The sequence below is a fragment of the Argiope bruennichi genome, chromosome X1 (assembly GCF_947563725.1).
Source record: "Argiope bruennichi chromosome X1, qqArgBrue1.1, whole genome shotgun sequence".
Classification (NCBI taxonomy): Eukaryota; Metazoa; Arthropoda; class Arachnida; order Araneae; family Araneidae; genus Argiope; species Argiope bruennichi.
The window spans coordinates 79,098,090-79,119,091 of record NC_079162.1 but is presented as its reverse complement, the minus strand read 5'-3'; the positions used below and the strand labels follow the sequence as shown (position 1 = coordinate 79,119,091).

General features: G+C 27.6%; 1 protein-coding gene across 2 annotated transcripts in view; it reads left to right on the top strand.

Moving 5' to 3' along the window:
- The window catches only part of LOC129958723 (uncharacterized), a 367,468-nt gene that overhangs the window by 314,517 nt on the left and 31,949 nt on the right, over positions 1–21,002 (top strand). For both annotated transcript variants that reach the window (XM_056071376.1, XM_056071375.1), the window contains 3 exons: positions 1,578–1,679; positions 6,559–6,656; positions 16,454–16,614. In XM_056071376.1, coding sequence (XP_055927351.1) covers positions 1,610–1,679; positions 6,559–6,656; positions 16,454–16,614 — 329 coding nt within the window. In that variant the 5' untranslated portion in view covers positions 1,578–1,609. The remainder of the gene's footprint in view (positions 1–1,577; positions 1,680–6,558; positions 6,657–16,453; positions 16,615–21,002) is intronic.

The window sequence follows — 21,002 nt, the reverse complement described above, 5'->3', positions numbered from 1 at the left end:
ATTCACAAAAATAATACATATGTATGAATTTGAAATGAATACTTTCTATAAACTCTTAATTAGTGTATTATTTCAAAAGTTATTTAGGGATAGTGTTTCGTAATGAATAATTATTTATCAAAAAGTGGAAGTGTATTATATTGCTATCAAAACAACTTATGTTTGATGCTGTTTGAAAGTGAGATTAATGGAACATAACTTCAGTAGTTAAGCTAAGAAAATATTTCTTCTGAAGTTAAAAATACACCTTTTTGACTGATATTTTATGTCAAACACGAAGATTTATTGCTGTACATAAAGTACACCATCATTTGTAGAAAATAAAAAATATGACAAAGTTAAAACGACACACAGTTAAATAAAGCGTGAAAATGTAAAGTAAAATATACAGAAATGATAGACATTAAACATTGAAATTCTCAGTAAAGACGAAAATGTGAGGAAGGTAACAACCCTCAAAAATATCTGAAAAATGATTATTATTATATTCCTTGAAAAAAATTTTTATTCAAGGAATTCGGATTTCTTAAGAATATGAATTTAAAAGCTTATATATTAAAAATTTGAGTCAGTTATTTCTGTGAAAGAAGATATAATTCATTTTGTAAAGTAACTGTTATTCACATATTGTTTTAGTTATCATTTTCATACTGGAATAATCTCATTCCCCTTTCTAATATCATATTTCGATATATTAAAGAAGAAATTATAAGAGATTGTGCAATTTTATTTTTATTTCCTTATTCAAATTCCCTTTATTCAACTGCAGTATTCCCAATAATACCGATTCAATAAACTTAATTTTTTTATTCAGATTGTTCAATTTATTATTATTTGCATATTATTTTAGCAATATATTTCGTATTGGAGCAACGGAATTAATTTCTCGAATATCATATTTAAATAAATTAGAGACGAAATTATAAAAATTTGAATAATTTTATTTTTATTCCCATGTATATTTAAATTAAAAAATAAATCCAATCAGTTTCTTTCTTTTAATTGAATGAAATATGAGCAGTTGAAAAATAATGATATATTTTAAACAATAAGCGTTAAATCTGTAGTTTAATTGATTTTTCCCTTTTGAAAGTTTTAATGAAATTTGATATAAAGGATTAAATACAGTGTGTTTTTAGAATTTGGAAAGAAAAACATTTTTTACTTGAGTTTATTAAACTTGATTTGTCTTTTGAATGTAAAAATGAATTTTTATAACAAAATTTTCACACACTTACTGATATTCCAGAAGAATCTTGAAATTTGTATAATTAATAGAATTCGACTTTGATTCTCTACCTAGGGCGCCATCTGGTTGCGATTTTTAGAGAATTTATTTCAAGATTCTATAATCTTCATAACCATAAATTGCAATTAAAATATATAAATTAGAGAATAATAAATTCGAACAAGAAAACAACAAATTCTGTTTTAAGTGCAGTTATAAAAGTATATTTAAAAATAATATTTTTATGATTCAAATAATGTATGTATGAAAGAAAATTCGTAAATAATTCTTGTTTCGAAAACACTCTAGATATTTTCAGGAGTATAATCTTTAATTCTTTTCTTTTCAGTGACGTATGATGTCACATGTTCAGCCAAACTGATGAAGGTGACGATTATGGTTGGCAACAATCAGTCGAATGTTTTTGTTGAAAATCTCAGAGGATTCACAGGTATTGTATTTCATTATTATAATTTTGAAAGAAACTAATTTTATCAAAAAATAAAGCTTTTGGAATAAATTATTTCTTTACCATTGCAATTATACATCAATAACGAAAATGATATTTTTAATTTTGTGAGAAGTAAAAATAATACGGACAATGTCATTTTTTAGGCATCATGTGTCATATATCATCAAAAGGCTTTGACTTATAATCTAATTACGGTTAAATTAAAAGAATTGTTGAAATATGCAATAATAATTCTAGAAATGCAAAATGATAATTTGAACTTCAATAATAAATTTTATATATAAATTGTTCGCCACTTTAACGATTTCAGTTTTTAAACATAAAACAACTATGACTGATTTCAGTCCCTCAATATGAAGATATTTTGGACATTTTTAAATCATTTTATTTACTTATTGTCTCTAATGATGTTTAATTAAATTTAAAGGTAATAACTAACTTGCGGGAAAATTAGCTTTCGGCAATTTATAAAAATCATTTGATACTGTCTCTAAATTTGCTATATTTAAAAGTTGTTCGAACAGCAGATATTCTCATTTTAACTAAAGAAAAATTGCTTATAATAAAAATGTTGTTGAATTAAAAATTTTAAATGAAATTAATTTTTACATTAAAATATATAAATGTTTATAAAATCGGTTTATTTAAATGCGCATCGCCATTCCATCAAAAGCCGATTTTATATATTTCCAGCGTACGAAGCTATTAGTTGCTTATGATTACTTAAAGTGTTTACATTGAGTAACCGCAAACAGCTGATTTGGTTTGAGGTAATTGTAATAATAAATATTTAAAATATTTCTCACTAATAGGGAAGCATAAGAAGGGTTTTAGAAAAAGTTTCTTGTTAATGAAATAAATTATTTTTTATTAATAAAGAGACAAAGTATTGTAAATTCCGAACAATATGGGTATATGAGTTAGTTTCACAATAAAATTTGCTGAAAATTGCAACAATTTTATTAGTTTCTAACTGTTTAAAAAATCTTAAAATTTTGAAATTATTTTCTGGTATACTTATAAATGCTTATTGTGGATAACAGATTTTACTAAAAATATTAAAACTTTTAAATTTTTGCAATTTTAAAACTAATAAACATTAAATAAATTGAAGCGTATCAGCATAAGAATAGCTTAACATTTCATTCTAGAATCGTTATTGGCAGGTCACTGGAGAATTCAATTTACCAAAACTTCAATCGTAAACAATGGTTCAATTATTTCACATACATATCTTCATGAAATGTGTGGTAAATGAAATATTTGATACTAATTTAAGTTTTTTGGTAGTAATTTTTCATATAGTTTTTAAATATTATAAAGTAATTATCTCAATATAGGCATCAATAAACAATTCTATTTATACCATTTTTGTAATAACTTTCAGAAGCCTGATAAATAATAATGCCTAAACTTGATAAATAATAATGCCTCGTCATTTTTCTGTTTGAATTATCGTCCATCCGCATAACTTTTCTATTGGCATTAATGATACTTTTAATGCTGACTTTTATAAAATTAGAAATAATTAATGTCGATAATTTTTTTCCTTCTTGGTAATTGAGAGAATATGTTGAACTTTTGAAGAACAATAATTATTAATACGAATAAAAGAGATTCTTGATAAAGAGGTAATCATTCTACTTTTAGAGAGTGATAAAGTGCAGTCAAAAATTAAAGGTTTTACCAAAAGAAATTTCGTAATAAAATTATAGCTAAGAGTACAAAATACGATTTGTCAACTGAAGAGAAAATTTATATGGAAAGAGTTCTTAAAAATATTGATAATGATTTTTCTTGAAACTCTATCATCATGCTTTTAAAATTTTTCTTCCCTTTCACTAATAAAGTATGACATTTCTTAGACTTAATTTATCTTTCAAATTAAGGCTTTTTTCTTCTTTTTTTAAGTATGACTTGTTCCAGAAGGAAGATTAAAAATATCTCAAGAATAGTAAGAAAACCTTAAAAGTATGCTTCTTTAGAACATGAGTAATTTATATGTGAATCAATGAATTGCAAAGACAAATTTTAAAACAATAATTTACTGAACTATTTTTCAATGACTGCCTCTCTATTAATATAAAATATTGAATAGTGATGGCAATTTATATTAACATTGAAATTTTATCTGCTTAACCTTAACTGATCATTGCAATAATTTTAAGTTCATTTCATTTCGTATGAAATATCGGTTAGCAGAAATTAGCCTTAGAATTTAGTCCTTATTATCAATTTGATTGGATAACAATTATTTCAGTGTTGCATATTCGGAGAGTTTGGTACATTCTTCCTATCGAATGCCAAAAGAGCATATTTAAACTTTGGAAATATTTAGAATTCTTTCCTTCCATACCTTGAAATTAAATTCCATTAAAATTTTCTGTTAAATTTTCGACTTAATTACTTTCCTTAATGAAGCGTGATTGTTGAAATTTTACGAAGAATTAACTAAATTCACCGGTCTTATTCTAGGCTATAGTTGTATAATATTTAATTATTAAATAATGTTCATCTATTTAATTATTTTTACTTTATTCCCTTAATAATGATAAAATAATTTATATCGCACTGGTTTTCCCTGTGTTTAAATCAGAAATGTAAATTAAATTGCTTTATATTTACATGTTTTCATGAAAGTAAATTGAATATTGCAATATGCGGAAGAGATGTTTTACTTGTTTTATTGGTTATGTTTATTGGTTAGGTGATGCTTCACGATTTAATAGTTTGACATCTTAACGTGGCTTTACATTTTAGATAAATTCAATACTAGTGTAATAATAGTTTGGATTTTATCTATTGTTATCTATGAACAACGCGTTCAGTTTTATTTTTAAAGGTTATATGCTGGGGGAACCCAATACTTCTTTTTTTTAAAGAAATAAATATATAAATACTGTATCCAGTGTATGTGGGGGTATCAAATGCTAATCGAAAAAGCAATAACTCATGATAGACAACGATGATTGAAACTCCAGCACGGGCAGAAATTCCAGCTGAATACCTAATTATAGTTACATTCTAATTGAAAGCAATTGATATATTTGAACAAATTTAGTTTAATCACCATTATTCAATTTTCTGTGTAGTAAATTCTGCATTTAAAACATTTCTTGGCATTCTTTGAATAACAAATCATTCATTGGTTATGAGGCCACGCATGACTTAGTGACAAAAGTAAAGAGTCGAATTTATACAATAATTATAATCTTAACTGTTAATCAGTGAATGACTGACATTCACTTTCAATTTCTATGAAATGTAATTTTTTTTCTGTATGAATTATAATTTTATCATATAAAACCATTACTAAAATTAAGTTTCGAAAGAATAAAGTTTTAAGGAATGATAAGTTTCATACTTACATATATATATAATAGACATTTAATTTGAGCATTAAGTTCTGAATTTATTAGCATTTAGTTTCTCTCAGACACACATGGATTTCTTGGAACATCTTCATTTACAAGAGATATACAATCTTAGATACAAAGTACATAAAACAATTTACGAGTTTCTCAAGGAGAGATGAAATTTTGAAATAAATGTTTTTATTTTTGAATTTTAGTTTTAATTATTTTAAATGATAATAATTTAAAAACATAAAAACATGGTCTATTCAATTGAAAACTAAGTCAGATAATCAATTTTTTAAAAATATTTAAGCAACATAAGAACCTGGAAGTAAAATATTACAGTAATCATTCACATAATTGAGGAACGCTTCTATTGAAGTACAAGAATTTCATATTGTTACAAATCTGTGGTTTTGCTATCCGGCACGAGTGGTGTCATCGTGAGAAAGACCGTTGTAAGATCTATGCTGAGCGACTGCCGCGTCAATGACTGAAAGCCTGGCGACCATTTGGCGACGAATTTGGCGAGTTTGGCGACTAAATGGATCATACTGGAAACTTCGAGAAGTTTCACGATCCATCCAGTAGGAACCAAGATACATTCAGATGCGCCCTGATTGGTCTGAATATTCTAGCCCCGCCTCCCGGAACTATAAAAGATGGGCACTATGAAGCTGCAGTGAAGTTGTGTGGATCGTCAGAAGTTGTGTGTGAGAGGAGTCGGAGTCGCCGACAATTAAAGAAACTGGAGAATTAGACAGCAAGCAAGCTGCTGAACTATAGCAATTAAATGCGTTACGTTATTACGATTAATTGACGGTATTTGTAGTAAAAGAAAAAATTTTGTAACAATATCAAAAGCAATCATTGTTACTTGAGAATCGGTTAAATCTTTTAACCGAGTTATTAACTTTCTGATATTCAACTCGCTTCGTATTAAAATATTTCATCATACCCGATTAATGGGTAAATTTTTAGCATGTGTTAAGAATCAGATAAAAATATTCAATGATGGAAAAAGAAATTTCATCATAGATATATTTTTTCCTCTGAAAACGTAGGGGGTATTTTCTTTATAAATCTAATTAGACAAAGATATTTAATTCTGAGAAAAGAAATACGATGTATTCATCATGTATTTGGAAAACATAGGTCTAATTCTCTTTTTAATTCCATTAGATAAAAATTATTCAAAGATTGAAATCGGAAATAATATTACAATATATAATTTGAAAACGCAGATGAAATTCTTTTCTACATCTAGTCTTAATGTGTAATAGATACGAGAACAAATTAAATCTCTTGTATTATGAAAATTTTCAGATAATTTTTTCTTATAAATTTTCCAGTTTGAAATCATTATATTGAAATTATCGATTATTTACTTCATTTCAAATGTTATTATTGTGTTCTTTCCGATTTTCTGAAACCAATTGCATATGTGAATTATGTAATTTTCTTTTTATAAAAATTAAAATTTTAAATTTTGTTTGTTTCAGGATGCATGCCGAAAACAAATGCCGGAAAAACTGTCATTAAGCTACCATTAGACAATTTCCATGAATGCGGAACTACCAGGATGACTAACAAATACACTGTGAGTAGTCAGTTTTCCTATACAAATACGCAAAGCAAAGCGTAACAACATATCATATCTATTAATTAGAGCAAAAAAACTAATAGGAAAAAGCATAACATATCGATTGTTCTTTGAAATTAAAACCTAACAAATGGAAACTTTTCACAGAATATGTATCTGATGCTTTATTTTAATTCAATAAAAGCTAAACTGAATTCAGTTAGAATTGTTTCGGTTGTACAATAAATTAGCTGATATATATGAATAATAACTTTTATTTATTATCAAATGATTGCAAAATAATGTAATTTTATCAAACATTGTTATGAATTTATTACATAGAGGATTTTAATATTAACATTTATTTGTTATTTGATGATAATAAAATAACGCAATTTTATTAAGGAATACTATAAATTGGTTAGAAATTATTAACATTAATTTTTAATCTCTAGAGAAAAAGGGATGATCATTTTACTTTAGATTTTATACTTTCATGAATAATGTATCATATTATTGAAAATTCAGAAATTTTAGGAACATTAATGGTTTAGGTGAAAAGAAATAATATGGCTTTAAATTTGAGAGTGAAATAAATTTAATGAATATGTTGCATTTTATTGAGATGATGTATCATAAAACATTTCTTAATGCTTTGTGTTGAATATGACAGGGAACTATAAAAGATGTTTTCATCTTTAGAAAAATTGTTTATCTTATATAAATTTATAAAAAAAAATATTGAAACGATAATTAAAAAACATTCAAGTTATAGGAAACTAATTGCTATAATAAAATAATATTGCAATATTGAAATTAATTCTACATTCTGACATATTCTATTATGATTTCGTATAAAAACCAAAAATACTTTTATGTGCAGTGATAAAAAATGAATCATTTGAATTTTCTGGTTATATAAGTCGATTATAAAATATCCAATTAAATAAGATTAATGAACTAAAAAGTTTTATATTTCTAAAACTGATACTTTACTCTCAGCTTTTAAGATTTTATTTTGCTTTGCTTTATTGATTTTCTAAAGAAATTCTCTGCAATAGGTATTTGTCTGTATAAATCCATAATAACTTTTGATAGTGAAAAAAATATCTTCTCGCATCTTTAAGGAAATGCTTTATAGTCAATACTTTAATTTTCTTGGACTGAATTTTTTTGCGTTGAAGAGATTAACTTATAGAATTTTTATAGCCATTAAAGATTCAGTGTGTGATACGGTTTACTTTTTTAGTAAGTTAATGTTTTTACTGTTAACTCAAAGTTCAGTTAACTTTTTAAATAGCTCTTTGAAGAAACGAGGCTAAATAAATTGAGTCCATAAAAAACTGTCTACCTGTTTAAGAGAAAAAATTTATTGCTTAAATTTATGTTTGAAATGGCAAATATATTCTATTAACACTTAAAAGATAGTAAATAAACTTATGTGCATCCAAAATAATTTCATTAACAAAAAAGGTCTTATTTTATTAAGGGAACCCTGACATTATATACTAATATGTAGGTGTAAAATGGCGAAAAAACATGATTTCATTGAATTGAAGTTTAACAATAAATGTTTTATTACTTTTTCCCTTTGAAGTTACTGTATATGTTATTATATTGCTGTTAATTTTTAACGCTTACATGTTGATTAAAATAATCAATTTAAGGATGTTGAAAACAAAATGTTGCCCAACTAATAATTACCAACAACATTAAGTTTTTCATTATAAATTCTTTCTTTTTAATAACATTCTATACAAGTACCAAAAATATATATGTGAAATGAATTTAAGTTTTTTTCTGCATCTGCAACCCAAATCTACACAGTTCTTTTTTATTGATCTCTGAAATCGAGCTGCTTTTGTTATTATTTCTAGATTTTAATACATGTGGGAAATGCTATTGAATATTTTTTATGAGTTTTGAAGTTTCTTTTAGTTGAATTTCGTTTTTAGTTTTTAAGATAAAAAACAGTCTTTTAATATTTAATCACATATAAATCTTTTATGTCATGAAAAGTAATTTCTGACACATCAGAAACATTCAACCATATTTAACTTTCACTAAAAATAATTGATACTGACATAACAAATGTTGGACATAGAGGAGAGTATCAATAACATTTCTTAAAAGCTATTCCGCAAGCACTTGACAGAGCTGCAGTATTAATTTGCATGAAGTAGTTGAAGAAGCCAGCTGAATTGAGTAAGATTAGCTGCATACTTAATATTATGTGAAATGAAATTTTGATACAATTGCAATCCCCTTCCCCATTTCTTACTAAAATATGATATTATATAAAAAAGTTTTATGTTTCCTCGATTTTTGGTATTTTAATCATATGATATAAACATACCGACTTTTTGTTCCCTTGATACCTATTATGACTGGCACCAAATGTTTCTATAACCCTTTACTCCCTTGTCGCTTTTACCTTGCATAAATTTAGCTAGAATTTTCACAAAATGCAATAAAATTATGAAAATAGACATATTAGATTCTGTCTAAATAAGCCGTTAAATAAAATACGTTGAAAACGTTAACTGTAGACCATACTATGTCAAACTAATTAACTCTAGAAAGAGTTTTAAATTTAATATAATGCAACGAATAAATATTTGAAGACAATGATTTGAATTTTTTAAATTCTTTATCAATTGATATTGTTTTAAACAGATAATAAAAATAATAATTTTAGTTTTTCTGTTTCCTAGAATTTTTGCATTCTCTATCTTAAACCTTAAGTATAACTGCAATAGAAAGGAAGATGTATTTAAATAAACATGTATCATTTGTTTCGGTCTATTGAAACTACAGAAATTTAACCAGTTTTTAACCGAAATGTTGTTTCCCTTTCTTAAATTGTAAACATTTAATCATCTTACGCCCCGTTATTGTAAAAGTAACGATTTTAAGGTATTTTATTTCAGTGATTTTCATTCACTAAAACTGATGCCATTATTTGCTTAGGGATCAGCAGAAATTTACACATTTTGAGATACAACTGTTTTCGTATCTATTTTTTCCTACTATATCATAAGTAGTTTATTGTACAATTTATGACGTTTGTCCATTTTTGTATAATTAACTACAGGTGTTATCAAAATAATTGAAACACTTTAGATTTATAAAGAATCCCTTATTAGTATGGTGTAGGACAGCCTTTGGCATGTGATAAAGCTTGGACTCACCTAGGAATCGATTCATACAAGTGTTGAATAGTGTTTAGAGGAATATTGTACCATTCTTCCTGGAGATATTGTGAAAGTTCTGGGAGAGATGCCGGTGGAGGATATCGATTCTGTATTGAACGCTCTAAAATAGAGCATAACGGTTAAATTATATTGAGGTAGGGTGACTGTGCGGACCAAGGCAGATGTTTAACTTCATCCACGTGTTTATCAAATCATGATTGGACAAGTATGCATGAATAGGTGCATTATCATCCTGGAAAATTCCATCTCTTGCAGGAAACAAAGTTTGCATCATAGGATGAACCTGGTCAGCTAAAAGTTCTCTATACTTCTCCCCAGTGATCCATCCTTTCAGGGTTATGATTGGCCCAGCAAAAATCCACGACATGACTCCCATATCATGACATATCCACCTCCATGCTTGACAGTTGGAAGGAGACAATCACGATCATACGCTTGTTCAGGTGTCCTCCAAACGTTTATCTGTCCTGTTGTAGGGAAAAGTGTGAAACACGATTCATCAGACTATATTACTTTCTTTCACTTATCAATCGATCAGGTTTTGTGAGTGTGACACCACTGTAGACGACGTTTACCATTAACCTCTGTGACAAGTGGCTTGGGAATTGCTACTCTGCATAAATGTTCTGTTTATGAAGGTGCCTTCTAACTGTAATCACTAATACTGGAAATTCTAGATGGGTATTGAGCTCTGCGGTCACTTTTGCTGCCATTGTTTGCTTTTTATGCATTACAATTCGCTTCAATACACATCGGTCTCTTTCATTTGGATTCTCTTTCCGTCCCCCCCCCCTTGAAAATGTGAGAGGTCCGGCATTTTAAGTTTTTGAAAAAAATTCGAGAAATACAGAACTTTAGTAAAGCTAATACATACTACCAGAATATATACACTGCTATTTATTAAAAAAAACTGATGCTATTATTATATTTTAATGCTTACAAACAGCATTCAAAAGTGTCATTTTTATTCACAGGCGTTACCATTATTTTGATAATCACCTATATATATTGCACAGTTAAATAGTTTGAAATATTAAATACGGCATGGTTTAAATAGTGAAATCTAAATCCACAAAATAGTTATGGCTTATTAAGTGCAAAACTACGCCTAATTTATAGTAGAAATATATCATAACGTATTTCTTAAAAGTTCGGTAGCTATTTACCAATAGAAAATAAATATTATTACCTAACTTCTTACAAAATGATATTGAGAACTTAAGTTATCGTTCTTTCGAATATCTTTCACGTCACGTGCACTGCTTTTTTATGCTTAAATTTTTTTAATGCTTTTTTTATGCTTATGCTGCTTTTAATCCAAATTAAATGTTTCGGTATCAGTTTGTAGGACAAAAAGAAAAAAAAATATTTCGGAATGCTTCGAGACTTTATTTTTGATAAAAGTAATGGATTCTCCAAAGCTCCGTTGGAGATATTACTTTGAAAAACCAGAGCTTCAAAAAGCTTCGCAAAGTTTCAAGAGCGCTAAATTAAAAGCTGAGGATTTCAAAATGAAGAATAAAAAAATAAGCCTCCCGATTTTGAATTTTAGCATCTTTGATTTTGTTTGTTTCGTTATGCCTATGTTATGATAGCCTCAAGGGACATTCTTAATAAGGAACAAGCCAGAATAACATTTTTTCTTCGAAATGCTCTATGTTTGAAATTAAATCTTAATGCATAACAGTTTTATTTAAAAATGAGATCCCATAAATCAGAGTGAAGATTTTAGAGAAATACAGACAAGAAAAATCCATGAATTAAATCTTAACGAAATCATTTTGAATTTAATATCCTTTTTCATTCACTTCTTTTCGTAGTTGCAGTTAAGATTATCAGATCTAACAAAAACGTTTGGAATTTAGTATCTGTGAATGAAAAAATTAAATGCTCTGGTACAATAGTGTATCATCCGATGCGAACATATATGTAAGATTTGGGAACCACATTTTCTTTTAATCTTGTTAAGTTTATGCTGAGTGAAAACAGATAATGCAAGTTTTGATGTAATTATATTTTCAAGTTAAATGTCACGTATGGGAACCGATTACAAAATAAAAATATGGTTTTTATTCGATATTCTGATTTGAAATTATCCATACAATCATTGAGAATAATAATGCTGGATTTATATGAAGATAAAGCCTATAGAGAATGTCACAAAGTGCAATTCTTGCTAGACAGGATGTTTCAAAAATTTCAAGGATTGGTCAGGCGTACAGGAATTAGCCATTTTTACAATATAACATGAAATTGCGAAAATAAAGGGTAATCTCTACGGTAGAAGGGATCTTTGTCAATAAATTGCAAGATGATTGATTATAAAATAATTTATTTATATATATATAAATACTTGGCGATCATATCGTTGGGCGAAACGAAATGAAATTTAGGGTGCGTATGTTGTAAGATATGAATTCATGAATAGCGTAAAACACAACAGTACGTTGTTGATTGGTTGGCTTATAGTGGTTTAATGGCCCAAACACCGGATCTGGCTAATCTTATCCAAACACTTGTTTCGAAGTTTCCGGAAAACCTAAGCAGAAGAGAAAATAACCCAAAGACGAGGCAGAAAAGGGTCAAAAATTTCATACACACAACTAAAAATGCAATCATATACGAAAGACTTATTATCAGCAAAATGTTTTTTTCATAATCACACTAATATAAACGTACCTGTAACTACCACCCTTTAAGTTGCGACACCATGTTGATACAGTGAAAATTACTCCGTTATGTACACTGAAACATGTTGATACAGTGAAAATTACTCTGTTATGTACACTTATACTATCATTCAAGCATGACACATAATTTTAGAAACAACCTGTTATATTATTACTTTGTTCAGAACTATAACCAGAAAAAAGCAAGATTCATAACATTAAAGATATGTCTCTATTAATTTCAAGAAGTTTTTGTATAACTCGATTTATCAATTTTACACTCATAAATTTGGGTACATTAGTAATAACTTGCATGTATAATAAATGTAGCTTTGGAAAACTGAAAACTCAAAAATATAACTAACTGAAGTTCCTATAATAAAAATTGTTTTTTTTTTTAATTCCGTAAGAATTAATAAAAATTTTTATTGCTTTCCCATGAAATTTTATACAATGAAATTTAAAAGCTTTCCGTATCAATCAAATCAATTTTTTATTCCTTTGCAACATTATTTTCTTAAGAGACTATTTAAAATCAAAAGTATCATGTGTACGTATTTCAGATTTACAACTTATGTGATATTCAATTTTTTTTTTTTTTTAATTTTAGTACACTAACATGAAAATAATTTTTACTGAAAATACTACCTCTGTACCCAAAAATTATGCTGATTCTGGAGTGATTTTATGCAGATTTTTTTTCTTGGGTTTTCTGATTAGGAATTTCAAGATTATTGCATCAGCATATTTTTAAATTACCATTAAAACGAATTCTTCAAAAACCAAATGCTTTTGTACTATTTTATAACGCAAACAATTTATTTCTTTTTTTATATTATAAATTTTGCATTAGATTTAAAGTTTACTTTAAAAAAAAATACCTTTATCTGCAATGCAGATTTCGTCGATTTTGGCTGTTGAAAACATCTATGTTCCTTTTTGAGGACATGCTTGTCTCAAAGATATTTTCCACCTCTTAATCAAACTAATTTCCCTTGAAATTTATTATATTTATTCTAAAATTCTTAAAATAATTAATTATTGAATAATTTAGGATTTTTCTCATGTAAGTGTGAAGCTCATCTCTAGTTGAGAAATGAGAAATATTTAAAACATTTTAACGATATAAGATATACTAAAAATTTGTAATCTGACATTGTTTGTGATTTTGCAAACTTTAGAAATAAAGCAATCTTTGGAATAGATTTAAGATTCTGACAGAAATTTGCGATTTTAAACTTGTACAGTTTTTCTTACCTTTTGCCAAAATAAAAGTGTATTCGTTCCACAACAAAAAACAATCTAATACAGGCGATGACACCATTCTAGTCATACTTCCTACTTCTCAAACATGTACCACTGTACACCTTTCTTTTTTCAATGTGACATGCTATCTTTATTGAAACGGATCCAACACTCTGATCAGTTCCTCTGGAGCATACGTTTTCTGATTATATCTGACGGCATGGATCTCCAGAGGATCTGTGTTTTCCTGAACAAAGAAAAAGAAATGAATGAATGTCTGTATTGATTGGTTGAAATCAATAAAAGAACATATGTCATCTGCTGCCGAACTCGAGATAACATGACCGCCTGACCTCTGTTGTATTATCTCATGTATGAGCTAAATGTATTAAACCTTTTGGTGCCTCAGGACACTTTCTTTCATATTGTACGTGGAAGGCCTACAGGATAGATTAAATGGATAAAGATTGGACTTGTCTCTAGCTTTGTTTTTCGAGTAAATTAACAATCAAGGTTTTCTTAGTTTGAAGGTTGGAAATATGAGATGTTTTGATTATTAGTTTTTTTCCTTCCATATCAAAAGTAAAGTACTGGTTTACTGAAAAAGTTTTGTGATGAAAAATTCAATTTTTCACGAATTATATTTTTATATATTTATGTGTCAGAAATGGCCTGAAGAAAGATTTATAGAGAAAGTTTTTCTTTTAATTATAAGCAAATCAAAATAAATATTTTGGAACCAATTCAAATCTCTGTGTTGAGCAGCATGATTTAGAAATTTTTTAAATGGAAATATGGTGAAATAATTACCCAGAACGGTACTACTTGTTTTTAGGTCTATAATTGTCTATTAGGTCTATTGTATTATTAGGTCTAGTCTGGGTTTTATTTTAAAATAGAAAGGGTAAAATATTTGTAAAATTTAAAAAAATTCAAAGAAACCTTTTATTTGCAGATGCAAAGATACAGTCTTTAAGGGAGAATTTTAAATAAAACTGAATTCACTAGAATGATTCAGATAATTAAATAACGAAATTGTAAATGAATCTACAGAAGTATAGAAATTAGATAGAGACATAAAAATTTTCATTATTAGTTTTATTTTTTCTGTTCTTTTTATTCTACGATTATTGTTTAAAAATTTAATCATGCAGTTTCCCCCCCCCTCCAATTTCTCTTTCAAATGAGTATGAAAAGCAATAGGAATATTTAAGTTCAACATAATGTAAATATTATATTTTAGTTACAGTTTAATTAAAAAAACTGGGAGAAATTAATAATTCTAGCAAATTAATTCTTTAAAAAATTATACAGTAAATTATAGTTTTCGAGGTCATTGCAGTTTATGTAAGGTTAGCTTGTATAGACATATCGTAAAACCTTTCTACTAAATTTATTAGAGTTCATGATAGACCAAGTAATGCAAGTCTTCTCGTCTTTATGAATAAATGTCTTTAGAATATTATCTTTTTTGTTCAATTTTCAAATTTATGTAGTGCCCATTATGTAAATTTAAATCCTGCCATATATTAGTTTTCTATTATTAACTTTCTATTCCGTGGTGGAATACAAACTCAAATTATAGATTTTAGAACATCTAAAGAGTGCCTGTTAACTATTAGAACATTGAAAAGAGAAACATTCTATTATCCAATATGAGAAAATAAAATTCTAGTTCAAAATGCTAAGTTTATAAAAGGTTACATATGTAAGCTAAAACTAATCAAATATATAAATAAAATCAAACTGAGTAAATGAATTTATATAATCACAAAAAAAGAGAAAAAAATTCAAACTTCTGTTTCGATCTGGATTTGAGATTAGTGGACGTAAATTGTGGAATTCCAAGAGATAATTAGAGAGTGAGGAGTGCTTTCCTTGTGAACTTTAGATAGATACCAGATCATATTTGTTTTATAATAAATAAAGAGAAAAAAACAACCATACGTAGTTTCACAGTTAATTTTTCTAATGAAGCTTAATAAAATTTGCATCAAAATTTGAACAATTGTCTTGAATCACTATTAACAGTCTTTAACCTTTTCTGTAGAACGTTCGATTATTTAAAATGCTAATTTCAGAATTAATTTATTCTGATACTACTTTATCAAAACAAATGTAAGAACTGCTGCATTTGCTTGAGGATTTTTTTTTATTGGAACACTTCATATTATTTGTCTTGTTTATTTATTAGTTGTCGACTTTTATTTGATATAATGTTTGACTTCTGCGTTTAAACCAGATTATATTTCACTAATTATTTTTCATCAAATGTATACCTAAGTAGCATTTCCATTTCCAATTATTCCAATATTAAGGTAATGGAAGTTTTCAGTTTTTTCAGCAAAAGATATTCCAGTTATTATTCAGTATAAATTTCACTTTTCAAGTTTTTCGTGTTATTTTAACCAAAAACACAGTACCTTAAAATAAAGACTACATTACTAAATATTGCCAAATAAACCATTCTTTTTGAAATATTTTTCTTAGATTCTGAATAAGAAATAGGATCATTTGATTAATCTTAAGGTATTTTATAGTGTCACTTTTTGAAACCAATGACAATAATACTCCGAATAGCATTTTTAAAGCGCAGAACATTTTTTCTGTCTTATTTCAAAATGTTGTAACAGAGAGCTTGATCCGTCCAGTAAATCACTCTCAACAATATCTCTTTTTGTTACAGGGACATACAATCTACTATAATCGAATTATCATTGATCAGCCAAAGAAGCCCAGAGAAGTCCTTCTCGTGAAATGCGTTTTGCCGGGAGACAAGACAAAGCCAGCAGAATGGGAAAAAAGACCGAAAAGAAATGTATTACCCCCTGGATTCTTTGAAGCGGAGTAAGTACCGATTCTCACACAAAAATCTTCTCGCAGCTTAAATTTTTGAGATAAAATAACAGTCTCTAAGAAAGAGTGCATCGTTAATGGTGAGTGAACAAATTCTTTCAAATCTTTTCAAAGACAGATGATTTGTGCTGTAACAAATTCTTTCAAATCAGCTCCAAATTCTTTCAAATCAGCTCAAAGTCAGATGACTTGTACTGAGTATATTTAATACCAAAAAGGAAATATTATTGGAGGAGCTATGAAGGAATATTTTAAAATGAACAAATACTGATTTAATTTTATTTACTTACTTTTTTTTTAGCTTACTGAAAGTTTTTTTTTCTGGCTCATATCCTTTAATTTGCCGTCATAGTCAATGTACCGCATTATTACTCCAAGTATTTCACAGATATGATTACGAGCATTGCTAAAGAAATCATTTTTTCAAAAATCATTTCCAGAGTTTCATTTTCTTTCCTTTTTTTTTCTTTAAAAGTTCTATCTCTTCTCAAACAGAGAAAAAACAATCAAAAGAGCATGATTAATGCGCTCCAACGATCCAAATAATACTCCCTTTTTTTTATTCGAAAAAGCATACTTTTAAATATGTTTTTATTAGGTTATTCTTTCCATTCAAGAATTTCTTCTAAGTAGAATTAGAAGAAATAAAAGCATAATAAACAGATACATACCTTTTTACCATTTTTATGCATGGTTTCGTCTTTTGAAATACTTTCAGTAGAATAAAACTTCTGTTTTAACAAAACGTAAGGGAGATGGAAATGCTTATGTTTGCAAAATACTTTCACCTGATATAAAATATTAAAATGCTCTTTTCGAATTATGTATGCATTAAGCCATTTTAATAGGCATTAGATACCGTTTACAAGCTGTAAGCATCATGATTGTAATGCATTTTTAACATCTTATTTTAATTCTTTTATTTCTTTTGCTTCTTGGTTTTAATGTTTGTTTTTACTGCTTTTCAAACATTCATATCTTTCTTCTTTTTGTTTCCTTGATACCGCAAGCGGTTTTCAGAAGTTTTTGTTAACTTCGGATTGAAAATGTGAAATTTAGGTGCTGTGTACAAATGTATTATTAGTTAAAGTTATTTGTAAGTTTTGTTGTTAAATTTTGGAGATTTCTTACTTCGTGAAATACACAGGAAATTATTAGTATCTTCTAAGTACTAAAAAAGAGAAAAATTTTGATTCTAACTTCTTTTTATTATTAAGTTTCATTTTTGATGTCCATCCGTATTCTTATTTATCTACTTTCTCGTATATGAAATATACAAAGAGAACGTATTGCGTTCATCAAAAGATTCGAAATCCAGATTTTGACGACTCTCCATTTTTTTGATCTCCATGAATCGAAAAAAGACATTTTTTTGGAATTATAGCCGTCTTCCGGTTAACAAGATAACTCAAAACACTTTGACAGAAGAATAAAATTTGACATTTGGTCTTTTGCACCAAGTTTGTAGTATAATTTTTTGTAAATCAAATTTTGATCGAAAGAAATTCACAGTAAAATTGTCTGTTTGAATGCAATTGAATATTATTTCTAAAAATCATAATGTACTAGACAGACAAAATTAAGCACATATTTTCGAATTTCAAGAGTAGACTTTTAGCAAAATGTGAACCGAATCGTCTACGGGATGACCATCACCAGGTCTACTTTATTATGTGACCTTGTATATAAAATTTCAGCTTATTAAAACTTTGGTTTCAATCAATCGTTTTAAAAGACGTGAAAAGTGCACATATGTATACTGTGTATACATCTATATACATACGTATGTAAGCATTATTTTGTTTGAAGCAGAAGGCATGTTTGAAGGCATAGATGAGACATTTTACATGTTTAAATTCATTTTAATCCACCGGGAAAGCATAATTATTTACAAGCAGAGACGCCTACAAGGCACGTCCGCCACAGCGCGGCACAAAAGCAGAAGTGGGAAAGAAGAGAGAAATAAATTATCCCTCGTCTTATATAACCTGAGATTTTGATAGGGAAAATATTTCTTCATAGTGCTAATATATTAATAAGATTCTGATAGGGATTTCTGACGCATGTCGATCACAAGTAAGGGACACACAGGGATCTTTTTAAAAAAATGTGCTTACTGGACATTTTTTTTATCCCTTCACGCAGAGCGTGAGAATATGTCGGAGGTTAGACGATTCAGCAATTTTATAAAGCTTCTCTTGAATTAATTAAGTAGAGAAAGTAGAATTGGATCAAGAAATAAGAGAATGAACTTACTATGGGATAAATTAATATAAAACTTTCTAAATTAATTAGAATTGAAATCAGAGTTTAAAATATCATTACATGTATGTATATATGTATACATATACATATGTATATGTATATTTTTTTACTATATCATGAAACACAAAATCTCAGATGTGGAACTCTGAAATTATAGACCTGAGTACTCGTGACGTTCAAGAACTTGATCATAGTTGACGATGTTTTGACTTGATGTTGTAGTTGTCATTACATCATCCCGAATTTCTTTGATTTAATCCATTGAGTTTACATGCATTCGAAAATACAGTCCAACAGAGAGTCAAAAGATTTTGATCAAAATTTGATTAATATCTATATTTCAGATGATAAACCTGTATACTAAACTTTATTTACTCTTTGCATTTTGTGGTTATCGAGTACGTTTGTACTCCAACATCCAGATAGACTTCCTGTAAATGGATTTCGTTCAGAAGTTAATGGAAATAGAATAGTTTGATCACAATTCCATGTACTAAATTCCAGCTGTCTCGTTCAAGGCGTCACAGCCAGACATGATAAAAATTTTGATTTTTTTTTATCCAGGAAGTTCTGAAACTGAAGTGTCGTCAAAATTTCGAGTTCAAATTTTTTGACAATTGCAATACTTCGTATATCAGAAATTAAAAGTGATTGGCATTGTGGCGTTTTGAATTGAATATGGCATATTTCAAAAAGAAATTTTTTGTTCATTATATAGCTAATGTTTAATGTCCACACCTGGATTTATGGCATTTTAACTTCATTTGGTTGTGAAAGTTTTCGGAGATTTAGCAATTCTGTTACATATTATTTCTTATCGATACTGAAAATAAAAACTTCACCATATGGAATACTTTTAGAGTAATATAGTTTCTTGTAATAGAAATACCTTTAGTCTGTCTAGACATATGGAACATAAAATTTTTAGGATTGCCATCTGGAATTTCAAAATGGCGTTAGCGAGAATTATCATTTCGAAATTGTTGCTTTCGTCAGCACTGAAATTTCAATAACTTTTCAATATCAAAAATTATCGTATTTAAATCTTGACTAGCTATCGAAAGGTCTGTATTGCACAATGAAATAAAAATATCTGTAATCTTCTGTAAATATTTTAATAATAATTTTCAGAATGAAATATAAAAAAAAAAATGTTTTTTAGCTGTATAAAATTTCATACAAACTTATATCTGGTTATATTTTAAGAGATTCTAAAAATTTTCTTTAACCATCAATTAGATTCTAGATATCTCTTAGATAATTTGAACATACTTGCATTTTTTTCTTGAAATCCTTTGGTAGTTATTTTGCACCGTTTTCGTTAATTTCATAGATCTATAACAATTAGAGATAAACCTTGTTTTGGCTTAATACTCCAATAAAAAAAACGTAATTCTGATATCTCAAATTGCTGCACCAAAAGTTCTAAGTTTATTTTTTACTAACATATTTTAAGTTGTATTGTATACATATTTTAAGTATACTATTGTAATTTTTAAAAAGTGTTTTGAGTGGATTTCCATTAGAAACTGTGATTGTCGAATTCGGTGCTCTTATCATAAAAATTAAACTTTTATCGTAATCTTTAAAATAAGAACGATTTACGAGAAATCTAGGAGATTCTATTGCAACATTGCATTTAAGTAAACACTGCACCTAAAATGAGACATAATATAATGGTTTCGCTTAAAAAGAAGCTATAAACTCAAAATTAAAAGCTCAATAATTTTGTTTGAAAAATGGAAAATTATTAACTTTTTCGATTTATTAAAATAACACGGGTAACAGAATGAACAAACTTTGAAAGGTTATTTGTATTGCTAAACACAAATTTCGATGTTTTATTTTATTTCTTTGATTGTATCTTAAATAACTTTTTTGAATTCAAAAACTGAAAAATTTGATGACCCATCAATTTTCTAAAAAAGAACGATATTATATAATTGGGTAGTTAATATTTATTTGTTAACGTACCCACTATTAATTGCTATGCACTGTAACGCAATTAGAAATTAAATTCATCAGGGAGTTTAATCAGAAAATCGTTCATGCACTGTTGAGATAAAAGGTAATTTCTTGCCTGAGGCATTGTTTCATAATTGAGGATAGTGATA